The 17745-nt window shown below is 38.1% G+C and overlaps 1 protein-coding gene across 3 annotated transcripts; it reads left to right on the top strand.

The window, feature by feature from the left end:
* Nucleotides 1-698: 698 nt before the first annotated feature.
* Nucleotides 699-14575, top strand: prokr1a (prokineticin receptor 1a). 3 transcript variants are annotated; one of them, XM_079617272.1, is made up of 4 exons: nt 699-905; nt 5347-5472; nt 7231-7760; nt 13468-14575. In XM_079617272.1, exons 3-4 carry the CDS (start codon nt 7294-7296, stop codon nt 14171-14173), a joined length of 1173 nt encoding a protein of 390 aa, XP_079473398.1. In that variant the 5' UTR covers nt 699-905; nt 5347-5472; nt 7231-7293; the 3' UTR covers nt 14174-14575. The 3 variants fall into 3 exon arrangements, with proteins under 3 accessions (XP_079473398.1, XP_079473399.1, XP_079473397.1); XM_079617273.1 differs by having other exon boundaries at nt 5328-5472; XM_079617271.1 differs by lacking the exon at nt 699-905 and having other exon boundaries at nt 5036-5472.
* Nucleotides 14576-17745: the final 3170 nt, after the last annotated feature.

Raw genomic sequence — 17745 nt, 5'->3', positions numbered from 1 at the left:
CACATTAAAACTGTAATGGCAGATAACAGAATGGCAATAACAGACTGTAATGGCCTAGCAACCACCCAGAACACCTTAGCAAGCTAAAAAATACCCTAGTAACAGACTATATTGATCTAGCAACCAACCAGAATACCCTTAAAACTGCCTAGCAACACCCAGAATTACAAATGCTCTACCAACCAAGCAGAACAATCTAGCAACAACATAGCAATGCTATAGCAACCACCCAGAACACCTTAACAACCTAAAAACACCCTAGTAAAATACTCTTATGGCCTACCAGAACAATCTAGCAAACACATAGCAGCGCCATAGCAACCACCCAGAATACCTTAGCAAAGTAAAACATACCATTGTAACAGACTGTAATGGCCTAGCAACCACCCAGAATACCTTAAGTAAAACATACCATAGTAACAGACTGTAATGGCCTAGCAACCACCCAGAACACCCTTGAAACTGCCTAGCAACATCCAGAACTACAAATGCCTGCAACCAACCAGAACACCTTAGCAACCTTAAAACACCCTGTCTATACAACTTAAAGGTTTCAAATGATTGAACATTTGATCAGACTGCATTAATTCTATTTGTGGTCAGTATACTGTGTAAAGTTGTTCTGAGCAAGTCCTTTTCTAACGCCAGTGATCTCACTGAGAAGATATCAGCAATACCGTCATCCTCGTTTACTCTCTAAACGAGCCGATGTCTCGTCATCATGACAGCCTAATCATCTCTGTTCACACCTCTCTGATCGGGGTCAGACACCAGGTAGCCGCACACAATCTGTGAAGTAACTCAAGCGTGCTGGACACTCAGACAGCGTGTTTGGAAAGGACTTGGGAGGCGTCTGCTGCTGCTATCAAACGAGTTCACCGGGTCTCTGATGCAGTGTAATGGAGGTACACCGCTGTTCACTAGAGCTGCACGATTCTGGATAAATTGAGAATCAGGACTCTTGTGTTTCAAACAGAGATCACGATTCTGAAAAGACAACTTAACAAAATAACATGTGATTTACTGGAGGTTTTGACAAAAATTTAATTGCTGCAGTCTACTCTAAAATGTGTATTTCACTTGAATTCATTATTTTATGAATGAGTGAATGATTCAATGACTCAGTCTTAAAGATTCGTTTCTTTCATGTTCCCTTGATTATTACGCAGGAATGAGAGTATAGTTCCTAGTCATATTGGCCTAGAAAATCGCAACTTTTAATTTTCTGTCGGTCTTAGTACACGATGTAACTACAGAAGAGTCCAGTTTTATATAGAATAAATATCTAAATATCTTTTTTTTGAGACCGATGCTAACAGTCTAATCAGATTCAATTATCTATGCTAAGCTATGCTAAAAGTGCTACCGCCAGACCCGGAGATCGGCTGAATGGATTCGAAAACGGTAAAACTGTGAGTTGGAAAATGAGCTAAATAAACCACCAAAACTAACATATTAGTAACAACTTTTCTGTGAAATGAGTAGTTGCACAGAAAGACAACAACAGTGGCTAGTATACTCTTTGAAAAAGGTTTGATGGTGTTCTATATAAAACCCTAGGGTTCTTGACTCAAGTTTAAAGAACCATTTAAGCCAAAAAGGTTCTATATAAGGAAGAATGTGCTAATTATTGCATAATACTTTCATGTTTAACAGGTTATTTATTTATTTATTTTCAATTTAAAATTGATTACTTAAAACTAAATCCATAAAATGATCCCATGATGAAACCCTTAAAAGGGTCTATATATATGAAGCGCCAGACAGAACCCTTAAGGTTCTAAATAGAACCTTTTCTTCTAAGACAGAACACCACAGACACCGTGTAATCACCATGGGGAAACCTCACTGCTTCCTCACTTCCTGTTATGAGCTTCACTTATTATGACGGGAACATTCTAACTCTGTTCTGCTATGTTGCTCATAAATCTCTGTAAGCCGATCTCTGTTTGATATTCAGCTGCATGCTTGTAGCTTCAGTGCTGCTTTTATGGCTCACTTTTACCAGGACACTGCGTATGTGTGAGTGATTTAGAGAATGAGATGGATATTTTTGTCAACGCAGCAATCTACCGTCCTCTCCTATCAGTGTCAGAGCTGTAAATTTAGAGGATGTTCAGGAATGATTCTGTCGGGAGTGAAAGATTGTGTGTGTGGAGGACAGCATGATGCTCTTTGATAGAATCTGTGCTCTACATGTCGTGAGTAAATCTTTAACACGACACCCGTTTCACTTTCTTCTGCAGGTCCAGATGCTTGTCTCCTCTCGTGAATCCCACGAAAATGCGGCTAGGTCATTTCAAGTCTAAATTAAAGGGGAAAAAAAATATATATATTTAAAAAAAAACTTCTCGCAATTGCGAGTTTAGCCTATATTTCGCAATTTTGACTTTTTTCTTGCAATTGCGAGTTTATATCTTGCAATGCGAGTTTATATCTTGCAATGCGAGTTTATATCTTGCAATTGCGATTTTATATCTTGCAATGCGAGTTTATATCTTGCAATGCGAGTTTATATCTTGCAATGCGAGTTTATATCTTGCAATTGCGAGTTTATATCTTGTAATTGTGAGTTTATATCTTGCAATTGCGAGTTTATATCTTGAAATTGCGAGTTTATATCTTGCAATTGCGAGTTTATATCTTGCAATGCAAGTTTATATCTTGCAATTGCGAGTTTATATCTTGCAATGCGAGTTTATATCTTGCAATGCGAGTTTATATCTTGCAATGCAAGTTTATATCTTGCAATTGCGAGTTTATATCTTGCAATTGCGAGTTTATATCTTGCAATTGCGAGTTTATATCTTGAAATTACGAGTTTATATCTTGCGATTGCGAATTTCTATCTTGCAATTGCGAGTTTATATCTTGCAATTGCGAATTTATATCTTGCAATTGCGAATTTATATCTTGCAATTGCGAATTTATATCTTGCAATTACGAATTTATATCTTGCAATTGCGAATTTATATCTCGCAATTCTTTTTTTCTCACAATTCTAATGTTTTCTCGCAATTGCCAGTTTATATCTCACAATTCTGACTTTCACTGAGAAAAAAGTCAGAATTGCTAGATGTAAACTTGCAATTGTGAGAAAAAAAGTCAGAATTGTGAGATAAAAAGTCACAATTACCTTATTTATTTTTTATTCAGTGGCGAAAACAAGCTTCTATAGTAATATGCTTAATTGTTATGAAAATAATGTGATAAAAAAAGTAAAGTAATCCTCATTGTCTTCAAGTGAAATACATTTTCTTCAGTCTTTATTTAGATTTTTGGGAGAAAATGGAGCTGGACATGTTTCGAACTGTTGATTTATTTGCCCAAATGAAGCGACCTGATGAAATCTCTTCTTGTCGGGGTCGATTGCTGACCCTTTAACACCATGTCAGTAATTTATGTCTAAGGGTGAACACGATTGTTTCTCTCAAGGTTTTCTCAGTCATCAGTCCTGCTAAACCAGAAACAGAATGAAATGAGTAGGCTACAGAAAAATGTATTATGACCAGACTGAATATCATGTTCCCAATCACACTTTCCAATGAACCGAACGAGACCAAGTTAAGTCACCTTTATTTATTTATGATTGAATTCAGACCACAAAAATCCTGGAATGGAAAAGAGCACTTAAACTACAAAATGCGCATTTATTGCTCCCGAAGGGCCTTTAAATAAAAACACTCATAAAAAGACATTTACCTGGACTATAAATAATGAATGTACTGTCAACCCTTTGCAGCTGATCCAGAACGCTGGTCTTTAACGAGAGTGCGCGTCACACTTCTCCTCATAAACTTGCATTAGTTGCCAATTGCCGCTTGCATCAAATTCAAGGCACTGATGTTTGCCCACAGAACAACCACTGGCTTTGCACATTTACACCTAAACTCATACTTCAGACATGCCCTACAGAAGCTTGAGATCTGCAAGTGAACGGCGCGTTGTGGCGCCATCATCCCAAAGAGGCACAAAATCACTTTCAAGGACCTTCACCTTGACTGTTCAAGCTGGTGGAATGACCTGCTTATATCTCAGCCCGAGCTGCTGAGTGATTCTTTGACCATTTTCAAGAAATTGCTGAAGACGCATCTTTTTAGTCAACACGTGACCCATTAATAGAGTATAGTGCCATTATGACGTCACTTTGTAGGCTAATTGGCAGTTAGCATCAAGCTGGTTCCCTGGACAAAACACAATAAGAAATACATTATCAATGCCATTGTAGATGTAGGCTATATTTGTTTTGTTTTTCTTGGTGTTCAAAAAAAGCTAAAAAAAAAAAAAAAAAATAGGATTTTCTTTTAGATTTTTTTGAATTATCGCTAAAAACAAGCTCTGTGATCAACAAAAGTTTATGATAGTTAGGCATACACATTTTGTCCATCAAAATAATGATCACAGATGGAATCAACTTTTCTGAATTTTGAAGCCTAATGCATGCAGTCGCCAGAAGTAAATAGCTAAAGGTATAGGCTAATGCTATAAACGTCACCATCACTAAGCTTCGGACAACACTTTCAGTTTATATCTAAAAACATTTCCCCAGAACATTTTAGTTAGAATAGTTTATAAGAGCACAATTATAAGCATAACGAGGCTGTAAAAACGGGCTGAGTTTACCTGTTCAGCGTGATGACGTTTAATCTCCTCACAGCCTCTGTAGTCCCTAGCAACCGCAGTTTTCAAGACACATAACAGCTTGAAAAAAACACAAGTGGGGTAATATTTATGTATAATATGTCGTAGATAAAACGTGAAAGTGTCTTGAGCTAACGTTAGTGGTCACAACAGACCTTATTTCAACCATTTAACCAAAACCCCATACAAAAAAATACAAAAACAAAAACATTTTAGGATGCTAATGCTTACTCGCTTCGGCGTTTTGGCCTACAAAGTAGGCTAAAAAAAACCACTTGCTACTGTTCTAGAATATGAACTGTTGGTTGATTGCTTGTATTGCTCTCCCCGTTTGTTACATTAATAATGAATCCGCCAGGCAGTTCATAGGTCCAACTGTAGCCGTTTGCCAAGCAATTAACGACTTGGCGCGCATATTTTACGATTTCGTAGTTCGTCCAGTGGGAATTTACTGTCGACGCTATCTGTTTTATAGGCATGCACGTGTGCATTTTTTAAGGAGCTCTGTGTGCTGGATTTATTTATTAAGATACGTGTGTAAAAGTTGACTTAATTCTCGAAGAACCACGCGATCACGTGACCCGGACTGCAGACACACGCACTGCCGCTAGAGGGCAGAGGAGCTGCTTCATCCATCATCAGCTGAGTTTATATCATATACTGTCTATGGTTTATATCAACATCAGCACTGCGATCACTCAGCAGAAACTAGAGGAGACTCATCTGGAGAAGATGCGCAGAAACTAGAGGAGAATCGTCTGAAGAAGATGCGCAGATGTCCTCACTCCGAGATCAAGACGAGTTTAATACTGTGGGATTAATACTGTGAAGGTAGGACATTTAAATCGTTGTGAGAGCAAGGGAAAGTTAAATCGTTGTGAGAGTTTTCCTGCAGATCTGCGCCTTTTTCTGTAAATGTAATAATATATAAATTTAATAAATATTAAATAAATTTAATAATAGCCTAAATAAATAACAATTGTTTTGACTGTATAATGGCGTATAGACTACAAATAATGTATCTTAAAAGTTTGCAACCAATTAATTCTGAGGCTGCCGTTGACCGGTGAACCACAAACCAGTGAATAGCTCATAAAAAAAATTGTTTTATAAAATCAGAATATATTTACATCTCAGACTGAAGTGCGTGTATTGTTTATTCATTGTGAACGATTTATTGTGAATAGTTTAGCCTATTATACGTATGTGTTTGCTGATTGCAGACAATAATGCAAACGTTTATGATTTCACTTTATACAGTGCTCGTTTTGCCCATGACTGATCAATTTAAATATAATATAATCTCATTATAGTGCCATTCATAAATAGGGAGTCACATTTTGGCTGTTCCACAATGTAATTGTAAATGCATTTTAAGTATACATGCAACAAATTTAAATCTGTGTTGTGGAAGCTTAGTGCAACCTTATTAGTCTAGTCATGCATTTATAAATATTGTGAAAAACTGTTTGATTACTTGTTATTTAATAGCACTAAAAGGCTATTAATTTCTAGTTTATGTCACTCTTAGCTGGGACTGACACTATATTTGTTATACCAGGCTCATATACTGTACCACCAGATAACAAAATAAATCAAAATGTAAGAGGAGAGCTGAAAACACCCCATTACACAAAAAGTCTAGAGAATTATGTTCTGTTATAAAAAGAAGCGCAGCTAAGTCTTAATTAAACATGCTTCTAAATCTGAACATTATTATTAATCCATCACTAATGTGGCCATCTGTGAGCTCTCTGAACTTAATATAACAACATAACAAGCACATTTTTGTCTGTTGTCTCACGGAGAGTGGGTTGTGAATAGCTATATTTTCTTCCATTAAAAGCACTCTTCACCCCAAAGTGAATATTTTGTTGTCATTTATTCGGCCTCATGTCAGTCCGACCCCATATAATTTTCTTTCTTCACCAAACACCAAAATGGTATGTTAGGCAGAATACGGGGGCTCTTGTTGACGATACGCTCTTAAAATAAAGGTTCTTGATTTGCATCAGTGTTTCCATGAAGAACCGTTAACAACACAGAACATTTCCTTTCCACAAAAGGTTCTAGAGTGGGTCTTCGGTTTGTTATAAGGTTCTTCACACTAAAAAAAAAGTTTCAGAACTCACCATTTTAAGTTTCTTTGGGGAACCAAAAATCATTATTAATTAAAAAAAATTGTTTTTTTTAATCCATAATGCCATAAAAAAAAAATTTTTGGTTCCTCAGTGAATCCTTCAACAGTGAACCATCCCGAAAAAAAAAACTTTTAAATAAGTCATTTTGGTGATCAAAGGTGAGTTTTAAGGGATACAATTATTGACTACAGGGGGACTTTAAATTAACGTGTGTGTGTAGGTGTGTGTGTGTGTGTGTGTGACATTTTAATGATCTGAAGATTATAAAGAACATTTAGAGCAATGGAAAAGTTCCATGGAGCTGACGGTTCTTCATGGAACCGCAGATGCCGTTAAAACAGTGATTTCTAAGAGTGTGGCATCGCTACGAAAACTGCCAAACTGTGATGAATGTCCTTTAAAAGTATGTCGTGGTAGCTCATTTTCTTCATTTTGCATCTGACAACAGATTGTGCATTAGAGAAAGAGTATGGAAGACCCTGGTTCTTCAACAGACCAGTAAAAAGAGACGATGGGAGAAGACAACAGAAGCACCTCCACCAGCACATGGACCCTCATCCACCCGTCAGGAAGCCCTCAGGACCTCATGACCCCGAATTACGACATCCCTCTGGACTACGAGGTCCCGGTGGACGAGATCCCGGACACGACTCAGGGACGCGCGTTCTTCGTGGCCACCATCGTCATCGCGGTGGTCTTGGTCTCCATCATGCTGGTCTGCGGCGTTGGGAATTGCATTTTTATTGCCTCGTTGGCGCGTTACAAAAAACTCAGGAATCTCACTAATTTACTCATCGCCAACTTGGCAGTATCAGACTTCCTGGTGGCGACTGTGTGCTGCCCGTTTCTGGTGGATTATTACGTGGTCAAACAGCTGTCATGGGATCATGGGATTGTGCTTTGCGTCTCCATTAACTACCTTAGGACTGTGTCTCTCTACGTGTCCACTAATGCCCTGCTAGCCATCGCGGTGGACAGGTGAGTTTGTCTCTCTGAGCTCAGGAGTTTCTTTAACCCAAGTCTTTAAGAGTTGGGATTTGTTTATTAAATAATCATGGCAAATTGGAATTGGTCAGAACGTAGTCTCGCGTAGCCAGACCTTCAGACTGACGGTCTGGAATTCATAGCAGCTTTCTTTGGCCAAGGCCCGCCCATAAGGCCGTTTGACCGACATGTCAAACAACCGATTACAGTTCGTTTCGTTCAGCGTCACGTTTCGGGGCGTGGAAATGTCCCCACAACAACAGACCGGCGTGCAACAAGTCTCCACTAAGTGCCTCAAACAAAACTCCTGGACATCTCTTAAAGAGTCTATGCCGTGAACTCGCATACTTTTGAGAATCCTACGTTTAGCTGATCTTGATAAATGCTCATTGTCACTCATGTAAACACAACAGTTTTTCTTCCGCAATCACACGTCTGCGCTTTGTTTCCCGGCGGACCGAAAATAAACGCGACACTCGCGCCCCCCGGAAATCCGATCAAATTCAACCAATCAGATGACGACTTCGACATTCCTGAAGTGTTTCCAGTTAAGTGTACCATATGCATCAGGCGTTGACTAGTCAGAAGGCAACAAGCTGGTGAGACCTAGGCTGCGTCCGAAATCGCATACTCTCTTGAGTAGGTACTTATTTTGAATAAGTAATTACTCCACAACCGCTAAAAAAGTATGTTCTCTATTATGAATGTAATCTGGACTTACCTACTCTTTTATGCGTACTGTGAATTCAGACATACTTCTTATGTCACATACTGTTTTTCGCCTACTACAGTGGGGAGAACAAGTATTTGATACACTGCCGATTTTCCACTTACAAAGCATGTAGAAGTCTGTAATTTTTATCATAGGTATTCTTCAACTGTGAGTGACGGAATCTAAGACAAAAATCCAGAATATCACATTGTATGATTTTTAAGTAATTCATTTGCATTTTATTGCAGAAGTATTTGATCACCTACCAACCACTAAGAATTCCGGCTCTCACAGACATGTGTTTTTTTCTTTAAGAAGCCCTCCTGTTCTCCACTCATTACCTGTATTAACTGAACCTGTTTGAACTCGTTACCTGTATAAAAGACACCTGTCCACACACTCAATCAAACAGACTCCAACCTCTCCACAATGGCCAAGACCAGAGAGCTGTGTAAGGACATCAGGGATGAAATTGTAGACCTGCACAAGGCAGGGATGGGCTACAGGACAATAGGCAAGCAGCTTGGTGAGAAGGCAACAACTGTTGGCGGTTAGTAGGGAAGTGTGTGATTTCGGATGCAAAATAGGGCCTGAAATTCTTAGTCATTTTTTTCAATGTCATTTAGAAAGAAATGGATACTTGTATATTCAGCAAAAGACACATTCAATTGATCAAAAGTGATAATAAAGACATTTACAATGTTACAAAGGATTTCAATATATACATTAATGAAACCTGAAAATAAAAATGTATCATGGTTTCCACAAAAATAGGAAGCAGCGCAACTGTTTTCAACATTGATAATAATCATAAATGTTTCTTGAGCATCAAATCATCATATTAGAGTGATTTCTGAAAGATCATGACCATATATTCACATATATGTGAACAGGATCATATATTCACATAGAAGTATACCGTATTTAAAACCGTTATTTTAAATTGTATTAATATTTCATGATATTAATGTGTTGTATTTTTATTTCATGAGACTTCTTTAAAAAACATAAAAAATCCTATCGAACGTTTTAATATTAGTGTATAATATTAATATTGAATGCCAATTTTGCTTAAATTGAGCTGTCATACATCTATCACTGTTATTCAGCTTTTTAACTTTTTTTTGTAAAAGTTAGTAAAAAGTTGAGGTCCGTTCTTTGTTCCTCTCTCAATACATCTGAGATGATTTGACAGATGCTCTTCTAATCATAATAACTGATCTGCTAATTTGGTTCTTCAAAGGAATTTGTGGATTTGATTAAAATATCAATGGCTGGGAGTCTGGGACAGACTTTCACTAACAAACACATCCAATCAAACTAACAATCCTGGATCACGTCATATCGTCAACAGTGAAATCCAGATGACAGTAATCCACGGATGAAGAACGGGCCCTCGACACGGCTGTCCAGTTCAGTTCATTTGATGTTAGATAATACTCTCTCTTCAGGTTGCTTCATTTCTATCGTATTCACGTGGGAGGTGCCAAGTGAAAAAGAGAAATTGAAACACACAAATTCCTGTTAATGACGTCCAATCTTACAAGAAGGAATTCCTCAGGTTCAGATTTAGGAGAGACTGCAGAAGTCATTCATACATCCGGATGCTTTCTGAGGTGAAGCTGCACCTGCATGTGAGGAATTGCTCTGCGCTTGCATCACATTTGGTCATTTACTCCGGCTATTAGCATGTCAGTATTTGAATGGCCAGGCAGAACGGAGGTCAGGTTTGCTAGCATGTCATGAAATCAGCATCTGGCACACAGAGCGGTGCATCCAACAGCTCGCTGCCTCTGAAGATCTTAATGTTAACCCATTCGTCAGTCCGTGCTGCTTATGATCAATCTATTCTCAAGCACATTTCAGTAGCAGGACAGATATTCACTTTAAAGTTACTATAAAACTTAATGAGCTGAGTGTCTACAACCTTCTAAGGCAACATCCTAACTGAAATGAAGCCTTGTTGTAAGTTTAATTTATTGCTATAGAGTTTGACAAAATGACACTTTAATAAGCATCCAAACACATAGCACGCTAATATTGGCTAAGAAGCCGTTTACATGATACTGTTTTCAACTAAAAAACAGAAGAAAAAAAATTGCGTTTCGGCCGTTCATTTACACAACGCCATTTTGTGGGAATGAAAACACAAACTTTTGAAAGCAGGTTTCAAATTGCACCTTTTTTTTTAAAAAACGTTAACGTTATCTCTGTGTAAATTACAAAATCGCGAATTTGTGAAAACGGTGATGTCGTTTTTGCGGATCCGTATAAATGGAGATCGTTTTTGACAAAGTTGTCGTCTGTACATGAAAAAAACGCAAAAAAAATGTATGTACATTTTTAATTAGATAACTATTTTAGCAATATTTTCAGTATTAAACAACTACAAAAACGCAAATTTGTGAAAACGGTGATGTCGTTTTTCGCTGATCTGTATGAATGGAGATCGTTTTTGACACGAAACTATTTTTTCTTGAAACATTTTTAATTAGACAACTATTTTAGCAATATTTTCAGTGTTGAACAAATAATATTTGTAATTGTGGATGGATTGTTTTTTTACTGAGCTGTGCATTGCAATGCATTGTAGGATTGTCTTTTCCATATAATGCAGCATTTAGCCAAAACTAAAACTATAGTTACAAAACTATAATGCCTTTAAATGCTCCCTACTTAGGCAGCTCGCTAGGTTTTGGAAATGTATCTTACAATGCCATTCATGAAATCAAATCATCCAACCTGTTGCTCCGAGCAGAACTCTGACTTCTTATTCGGGACCAAGTAGCACAGATGATACATATTAATAGTAAATTTAATAAAGTATAAAAGTCTTTAGTCTGCTGCCCATGCATCAGTACATTGTGTTCACTCCTGCAGATCTAGCAGAGACTCCGCTCCCTATTGAAGGTTTCCTATGGGAAGAAGTAGAAACAGAAATCTTTGGAACATCAGAATTTCAAGTTATATACAGATTAATTAAATTTGTATTTACCATTTGGGATCATTACAGAGAGAGAGACAGATTTCAGATCTCAAAACAAGATGAGCCTTGAGCAAAGAGCTGTTCATCAAAACGGACGGAGTATAAATGTGCAGAAATAGTGCTGTACCTTTGATTTAGAGGACAAGAGATGCGATTCGCCGTGAATGTCAAAAGGTTATGGGATATCTCATTAAGGACGGGGAGCAGTGATCAGATCAGACAGAGAGATCAGAGCGTGTTAATAGACCGCTGTGTGCCAGACCGATAAATAATCCTGATTAATTTTCCACGTTTGAGCCTTGAACAGAGATCTGCTCTGAGATGTACTGAATACCATTACAGATCTATCACAAACACCCACACACCAAACACCAGATCCATTCAAAATGCTCACAGTTTCCTCACTTTCCCGATCCACACCCAGTCCAGATGCTACATTTGGGCAAAATACAGAATTTAAGAACTGGCTACGCAATGGAAATGCCATTTTGGAAAATGTAATAGCCTACCAGTCAAAAGTTTGGACACATCAAAGTTTTTTAATGTTTTTGAAGGATCATGTGACACTGAAGGCTGAAAAGGATAATTTAGGCAACTTTAAATCTCTAATATGTACATTTCTGCCAAATAATTCATATAACCTTATGAGCTCATGTGAGGCTTTATATAAAATATGATCCTTACATTTTTGCTTTTTGTCTCTGGAACGTTGTCCCTGTACTTCTCGGCAACTATGTTACTGATTTTTCTTGTTAAAAGATTTAGTTTCATCTTATTTTTCAATGAAATATCTAAAAAAAAACTAACTACTTGAGAAGCAAAAGTAATTATTTTCACTTGTTTAAAATATAAACAACTAAAAAAAAATAGTGAAGTAACACAAAATACACTTTTATTCAAGATACAATCTTGAAAAAAAAGCAAGCAATGTAAAAAAATATATAGTTTAAAAAAAAAATATATATAAAACATTAAGAACAAATTTTTTTTTGCATTGAGAGATAAATGTAAAATATTTTGTGATAACTGTCACGAGTCACAAAACTATAATGGAAGCTTGTTTCCGCCACAGAATAAAAATTATTGGACAAACTGATTAATCTAGGTGTGCCTGACCAACAACAATAATCAGACACACCTGGATTAATCAGTTTGTCCAATAATGGCAGACAGGAAACAAAGGAGCTGGCTAAAGTTCAGGAAGTAGTGCAGATGTGCATAAAGTCCATTCTAAGGAAAAAAGACTTTTATATAGATATAAAGTTAGATTAGCGAGATATAAACTTGCAATTGTGAGACCCGCCCCCCTTAGTTACTGTCGCTATGTCCGACAAGCTACGCCGCTCTCACGCCCCACCATGTTCTCACGCAGTGAAAAACACATCGCAGAGCAGAGAGGACACTGACAACGCGCTGGTAGACAGGACAGACCAGGTTACTTTTCGATTACTTTTGATATTAAACACATTAACAAAATCTCACCTTTCAAATTTGGTCTTTTTTTTTAAAGAAATTTAAACAATAAATAGGGTTTTGTGGCTCTTTAATGTGTCTGACAGATCGCTGTAGAGCCTCAGTTAAAGCTGCTCGTGAACCGATCATCTCTTCCCTCTAGTTAATTTATAGCATCAAAGAAACATGAACGAACATCAGAAGGAATGTTGTTTTAACCGCGGAAAGGCGTCAGTACACTCCGCTTTTCAAGTTCAAATCCTCCCATGTTAATCTACTAACTCTCCTGACTGCTTTGTCGGACAAAATGGCGGATGGCGAAGTATGATTGGTCAGATCACTTTTCAATCAAGCTCCCTGCGAAGGGTCAATTGTGTGTTATAAAGTCAGAATTGTGAGATGTAAACTCCCAAATGTGAAATAAAAAGTTGTTTTATCTTCTAAAATGTTTTCTTCAGTGGCGGAAACAAGCTTCCATACAAACCCGTTTCCCCCATGTTGCAAATAATGTGCATTCGGGCAGTTTTCTCAAAGTTTTCTGTATTCAACAGGTACATGGCTATCGTTCATCCTCTGAAGCCCCGTATGAGGTTTCAGACAGCGTACTGGCTAATCTTTGGGGTTTGGATTATCCCGGTCCTCATCGCGGTGCCGTCGGCCTACTTCGCCACCGAACACGAGTACCCGCACAGCGCGCTCGGCCACGACAAGAAGATCTTCTGCGCCCAGATCTGGTCTGCGGACCAGCAGATCATGTACCGCTCCTACTTCCTCTTCATCTTCATCGTGGAGTTCTTGGGGCCCGTGGTCACCATGTCAGTCTGCTACGCGCGGATCTCAAAGGAGCTTTGGTTCAAGAACGTCCCGGGATTTCCGACGGACCAGCTGCGTAAGCGACTACGGCGACGGCGCAGGACGGTCGTGGCGCTGATCGCGGTTCTGGTGGCGTACGTGTTGTGCTGGACGCCGTATTACAGCTTCACGTTGTTGCGCGATTTCTACCCGGCGCTGATCACGCGCGGACGCAACTCGCTAGTCGTTTTCTACATCATCGAGTGCATCGCTATGAGCAACGGGGTCATTAACACTCTGTGTTTTGTGAGCGCTAGGAACAATGCAGCAAAGTGCCTCGGAGCCGTCAAACTCGCGAACTGCCGCTCGCTAACTAGGGCGATAGTCGGGAAGATGGCGGAAGACGACATTAGGACTTCATCCTTGAGAGTGACCGAGGATGTGGAATGTACACAAATTAAGTGATCGGATGAGACGGGAGAATACACTAAAGGTTTGGTGGTCTACTTTGGAAGGATCCGCACAGCATGAACATATGAATTACAGGCCCAAGTAAATTAAGACGGATTTAATCAACTGAATGACCAATGAAAAGGTTCAGATCACATCTGAAGACCCTAATGTGGTTCAGCCAACTGCTGTGATTGTGATATGGGAAATGATGATGATGAGAGACTGGACTCGTTTATGAGCAACATGAAAGAGAACGCTCCCAGATTAATATATTCATTGCTTCAAAGACCCACGTCAACAAGCATTTCCAGTGATCGGACCAAAGGTTCTGTGATCAATGTAGATTATAGAGCAGAAATTATGTTGCTGGTTGATTTGAACAGAAGTGCCAAATAAAATGTCTTGTTAGCCTCTAAAAAAATTTGCCTCTTTACTTTACTTTTACTTTACTTACAACTTTAAAGATGTACTTACATATTTCACTGCAGATTGCATCTGAAATGATCACTAGTGCCAATAAAACACCCACAACTTTTATTCCTTTTCACACAAATTATGATTTCAGGAGATTATCCATTAATAAAGACTTATTTCTCCAGTTTCCTTGCACAATATATGTTATGACCAGGGCTTGATATCACTTTTTTGCTCACCAGCCTCTGTGGTTATAGTGGTTTTCCAACGTTAGCCACTTAGCATTTTCATTGGCCACAATTCTGACATCGATACCATGAGGAAAAACTGCCATATAGATATTTTTTATATTATCTCCTAATTTGACGCACGGATCCATTATACAGTTTCACATGCATTTTCTTTCTCAACTGTTTACGTTCACTTAAAATATAACTGACTGTGTTTACGTGAATACTCGCCAAGACCCGCAGTGTGAGATTATTTTGTGTGTATTTGACTGTTAAGTGCAATAAGTAGCGGGAAAAAAAGCTAAATTTAACCCTGAGAGGCGGCTTTATGTGCCGCACTTTGAGTGTGAGCAGAAAATCTGCGGGAATGAGTCAAATTATGTGCAATAAGTGCAATCCCATGCCGAAATTCAAGCCTGGTATTGGAAGAGTTTCAGATATTTCAGTGTCGATGTGTATCGAAAAATCTAGATTTTTGACAACACTTCATTGCACTTAGTTTATTATTTCAGATGCTTTTTTTTTAGAAGACTTTTATTGTAAAATGTTTGTATTATATATAAAATTCAGCGCCAAAGTGGCTATAGGAGTGACTGCGTTTTACACACCGCTGCTGAAATCCACGGGTTGGCGGGTGATAATGTCACACCCTGGTTATGACCTCAAAACACTTTTACCATAATACATGATTTGTAAGTTTACAAATACATTTCGATGTTTTCATCACATAACCAGCGCTATACATATGGCTTTTCTGATGAAGTAAATTTGCTTGGTCTCACCCGGTACAGATTGCACTTGCGATATTGAGTCACAATAAAAACAGAGCTCAAAGAATCAAGCTAAAATGCCATGGTTGCTTCAGCAAACGTGTTTTAACGTCACATTTGCTTTTGTTAACACTATCAGTTAGATTTAGTGCAGGTGGTATGCTATTTAATAACCTTTCAGCACCACTTGATGGATATTTCAACTGCCGGAATAAAAATAAGTCCAACCAATGTAATAAAATGGTGTCCTATTCACGTTCATCTGTTTTGAATAAAACGAATGTGTCACAAAACGTGAAAAAAGCAATGTAATATTTTGAAGAAATGTTTTTGAACCTGGGTTGTAACTTGGCTCTCCCATGAAAAAGAATTGTGTTAAGTCTTTTTAATGACCCAAACATTGAAAAATCAGGCTCCTTTCCTGTCGTGTTCAACCCAAAACACACGTGCACACTTCGGTACAAGATGCACTTTTGTGTCAAATCAATAAAAAGATTGTTTTCGTACATGACAGTCAAATGCTGCGACTTGTTTTGATCGGATTTAAGACTTTCCTAGTCGGACTGAGCAAATAGAAAAACAAGCAGGCGGCTTGGGAGAAATAAAATGTGCGCGTATCGCAGTGTAACGAGTCGCATTGTGTGCCTGAATCTGAAAAGCACATTCGTTCTGTTCCCGTCAACTGCCAACGTAGGCAGCGCTTTAAGATGCTACGTCGCCTCCCATGATACCTCGTTTAAAAGCCTTGTTTTAAAGCAGAATAGCATGCGTCCTTTGAAGAGAAGGCAATCCCATAATGCATTGCACAAGCTCTTTGAAAAAAATTCATTCAGATGTGGCAGAAAAACTTTGATTCTAAACAGTGAAACAAAAAATAAATTAGTATTTAGTAATCATTGAAATCAAATTAACTATAAAGGACTAGGCTATATTACCCAATATTTTTGTTTTGATGATATTATGCTGCGTTCATGCCGTGTTGTGATTAACCCGTGAATTTTTTTACTCAGAGCTATTCTCTGACAATTATACATTCCTATGGCAACACTATCAACGCCAAAAGTAATCTGCATGAGGTACAAGTCAGAGCAATCAGACATTATGAGTTTTATGCAGAGGCGAACAATTTGTACAAGTCAGAATCTCGTAATTACGGTAATTCCCTGATAGCACGTTCATCTCGGAGATGTCTATTTGATGAGCGTGTTTTCATCTGGAAGACATTTCCTGTCAGATGTTAAATATACATTTATAAAACATCTTCAAGATGTTTATGATTTAGAATGTATTTCAAATTGACTTTATTAAGATGTTAATCAGATGTTTGTTCACAACAGATGCTATGAGCTGCTCTTTAACAGACATCTTGGAGACATAAATGTGCTATCTAATTGCGTGAACGCATCTAATACCAAACTTTTGTGAAATCAGTGGACTTAAGTCTACCTTTCATTATTTGCATATTGTGAGGTTACATTTCATTTAGGATGCTGGCTAAGAACAGATAGCAAACTGACATTGAATCAACGTGGAAACGACGTTGACGTGACATCGAAACAACATCGTTTTGCTCATCGAATTAATGTTGAATCAACATCAGACACGCCATTCAACTGCATTTCAACGTTGAATCAATGTTTTGTTTTCGACGTAATAACGTTCTGATAGTATAATAGTGAACGTTGATTCAACGTTGAAATTTGATCGATGATTGATACTGACCTTTACAACTAAAAATCAACATTGAATCGACGTCTGCCTGCTATCTAGGAAGGCAGCTGTCGATGTAGACAGCTCACCGTTTTGGAAAAAAACACATTGTGCCTCATTCATGACACATGATGAGAATACATTTTCAGAGTGAATCATTTTCAAAGCCATTCTTACATAATTGACCATTCACAAAGACCCGCCCCCCTTACCCAGATAGCAGACCGATGTCGATTCAACGTTGATTTTTAGTTGTAGCTAAAGGTTAGTATCAATCATCAATCAAATTTCAACGTTGAATCAACTTCAGAACGTTATTACACCGAAAATAAAACATCGATTCAACATTGAAATGCGGTTGAATGGCGTGTCTGACGTTGATTCAACGTTAATTCGATGAGCAAAACGATGTTGTTTCAATGTCACGAGAAACGTTGTTTCCACATTGATTCAATGTCAG

The sequence above is a fragment of the Phoxinus phoxinus genome (assembly GCF_949152265.1).
Source record: "Phoxinus phoxinus genome assembly, chromosome: 6".
Lineage (NCBI taxonomy): Eukaryota > Metazoa > Chordata > Actinopteri > Cypriniformes > Leuciscidae > Phoxinus > Phoxinus phoxinus.
Note: the sequence above shows the minus strand (reverse complement) of the source record. Positions and strands in the feature narration are given on the sequence as shown.

Bases quoted from the DNA above. Each gene is read 5' to 3' on its own strand.
- prokr1a (XM_079617272.1), top strand. From the start codon at position 7,294: ATGGGAGAAGACAACAGAAGCACCTCCACCAGCACATGGACCCTCATC. The intron at 7,761-13,467 runs GTGAGTTTGTCT...TGTATTCAACAG, and splicing joins CTAGCCATCGCGGTGGACAG to GTACATGGCTATCGTTCATC.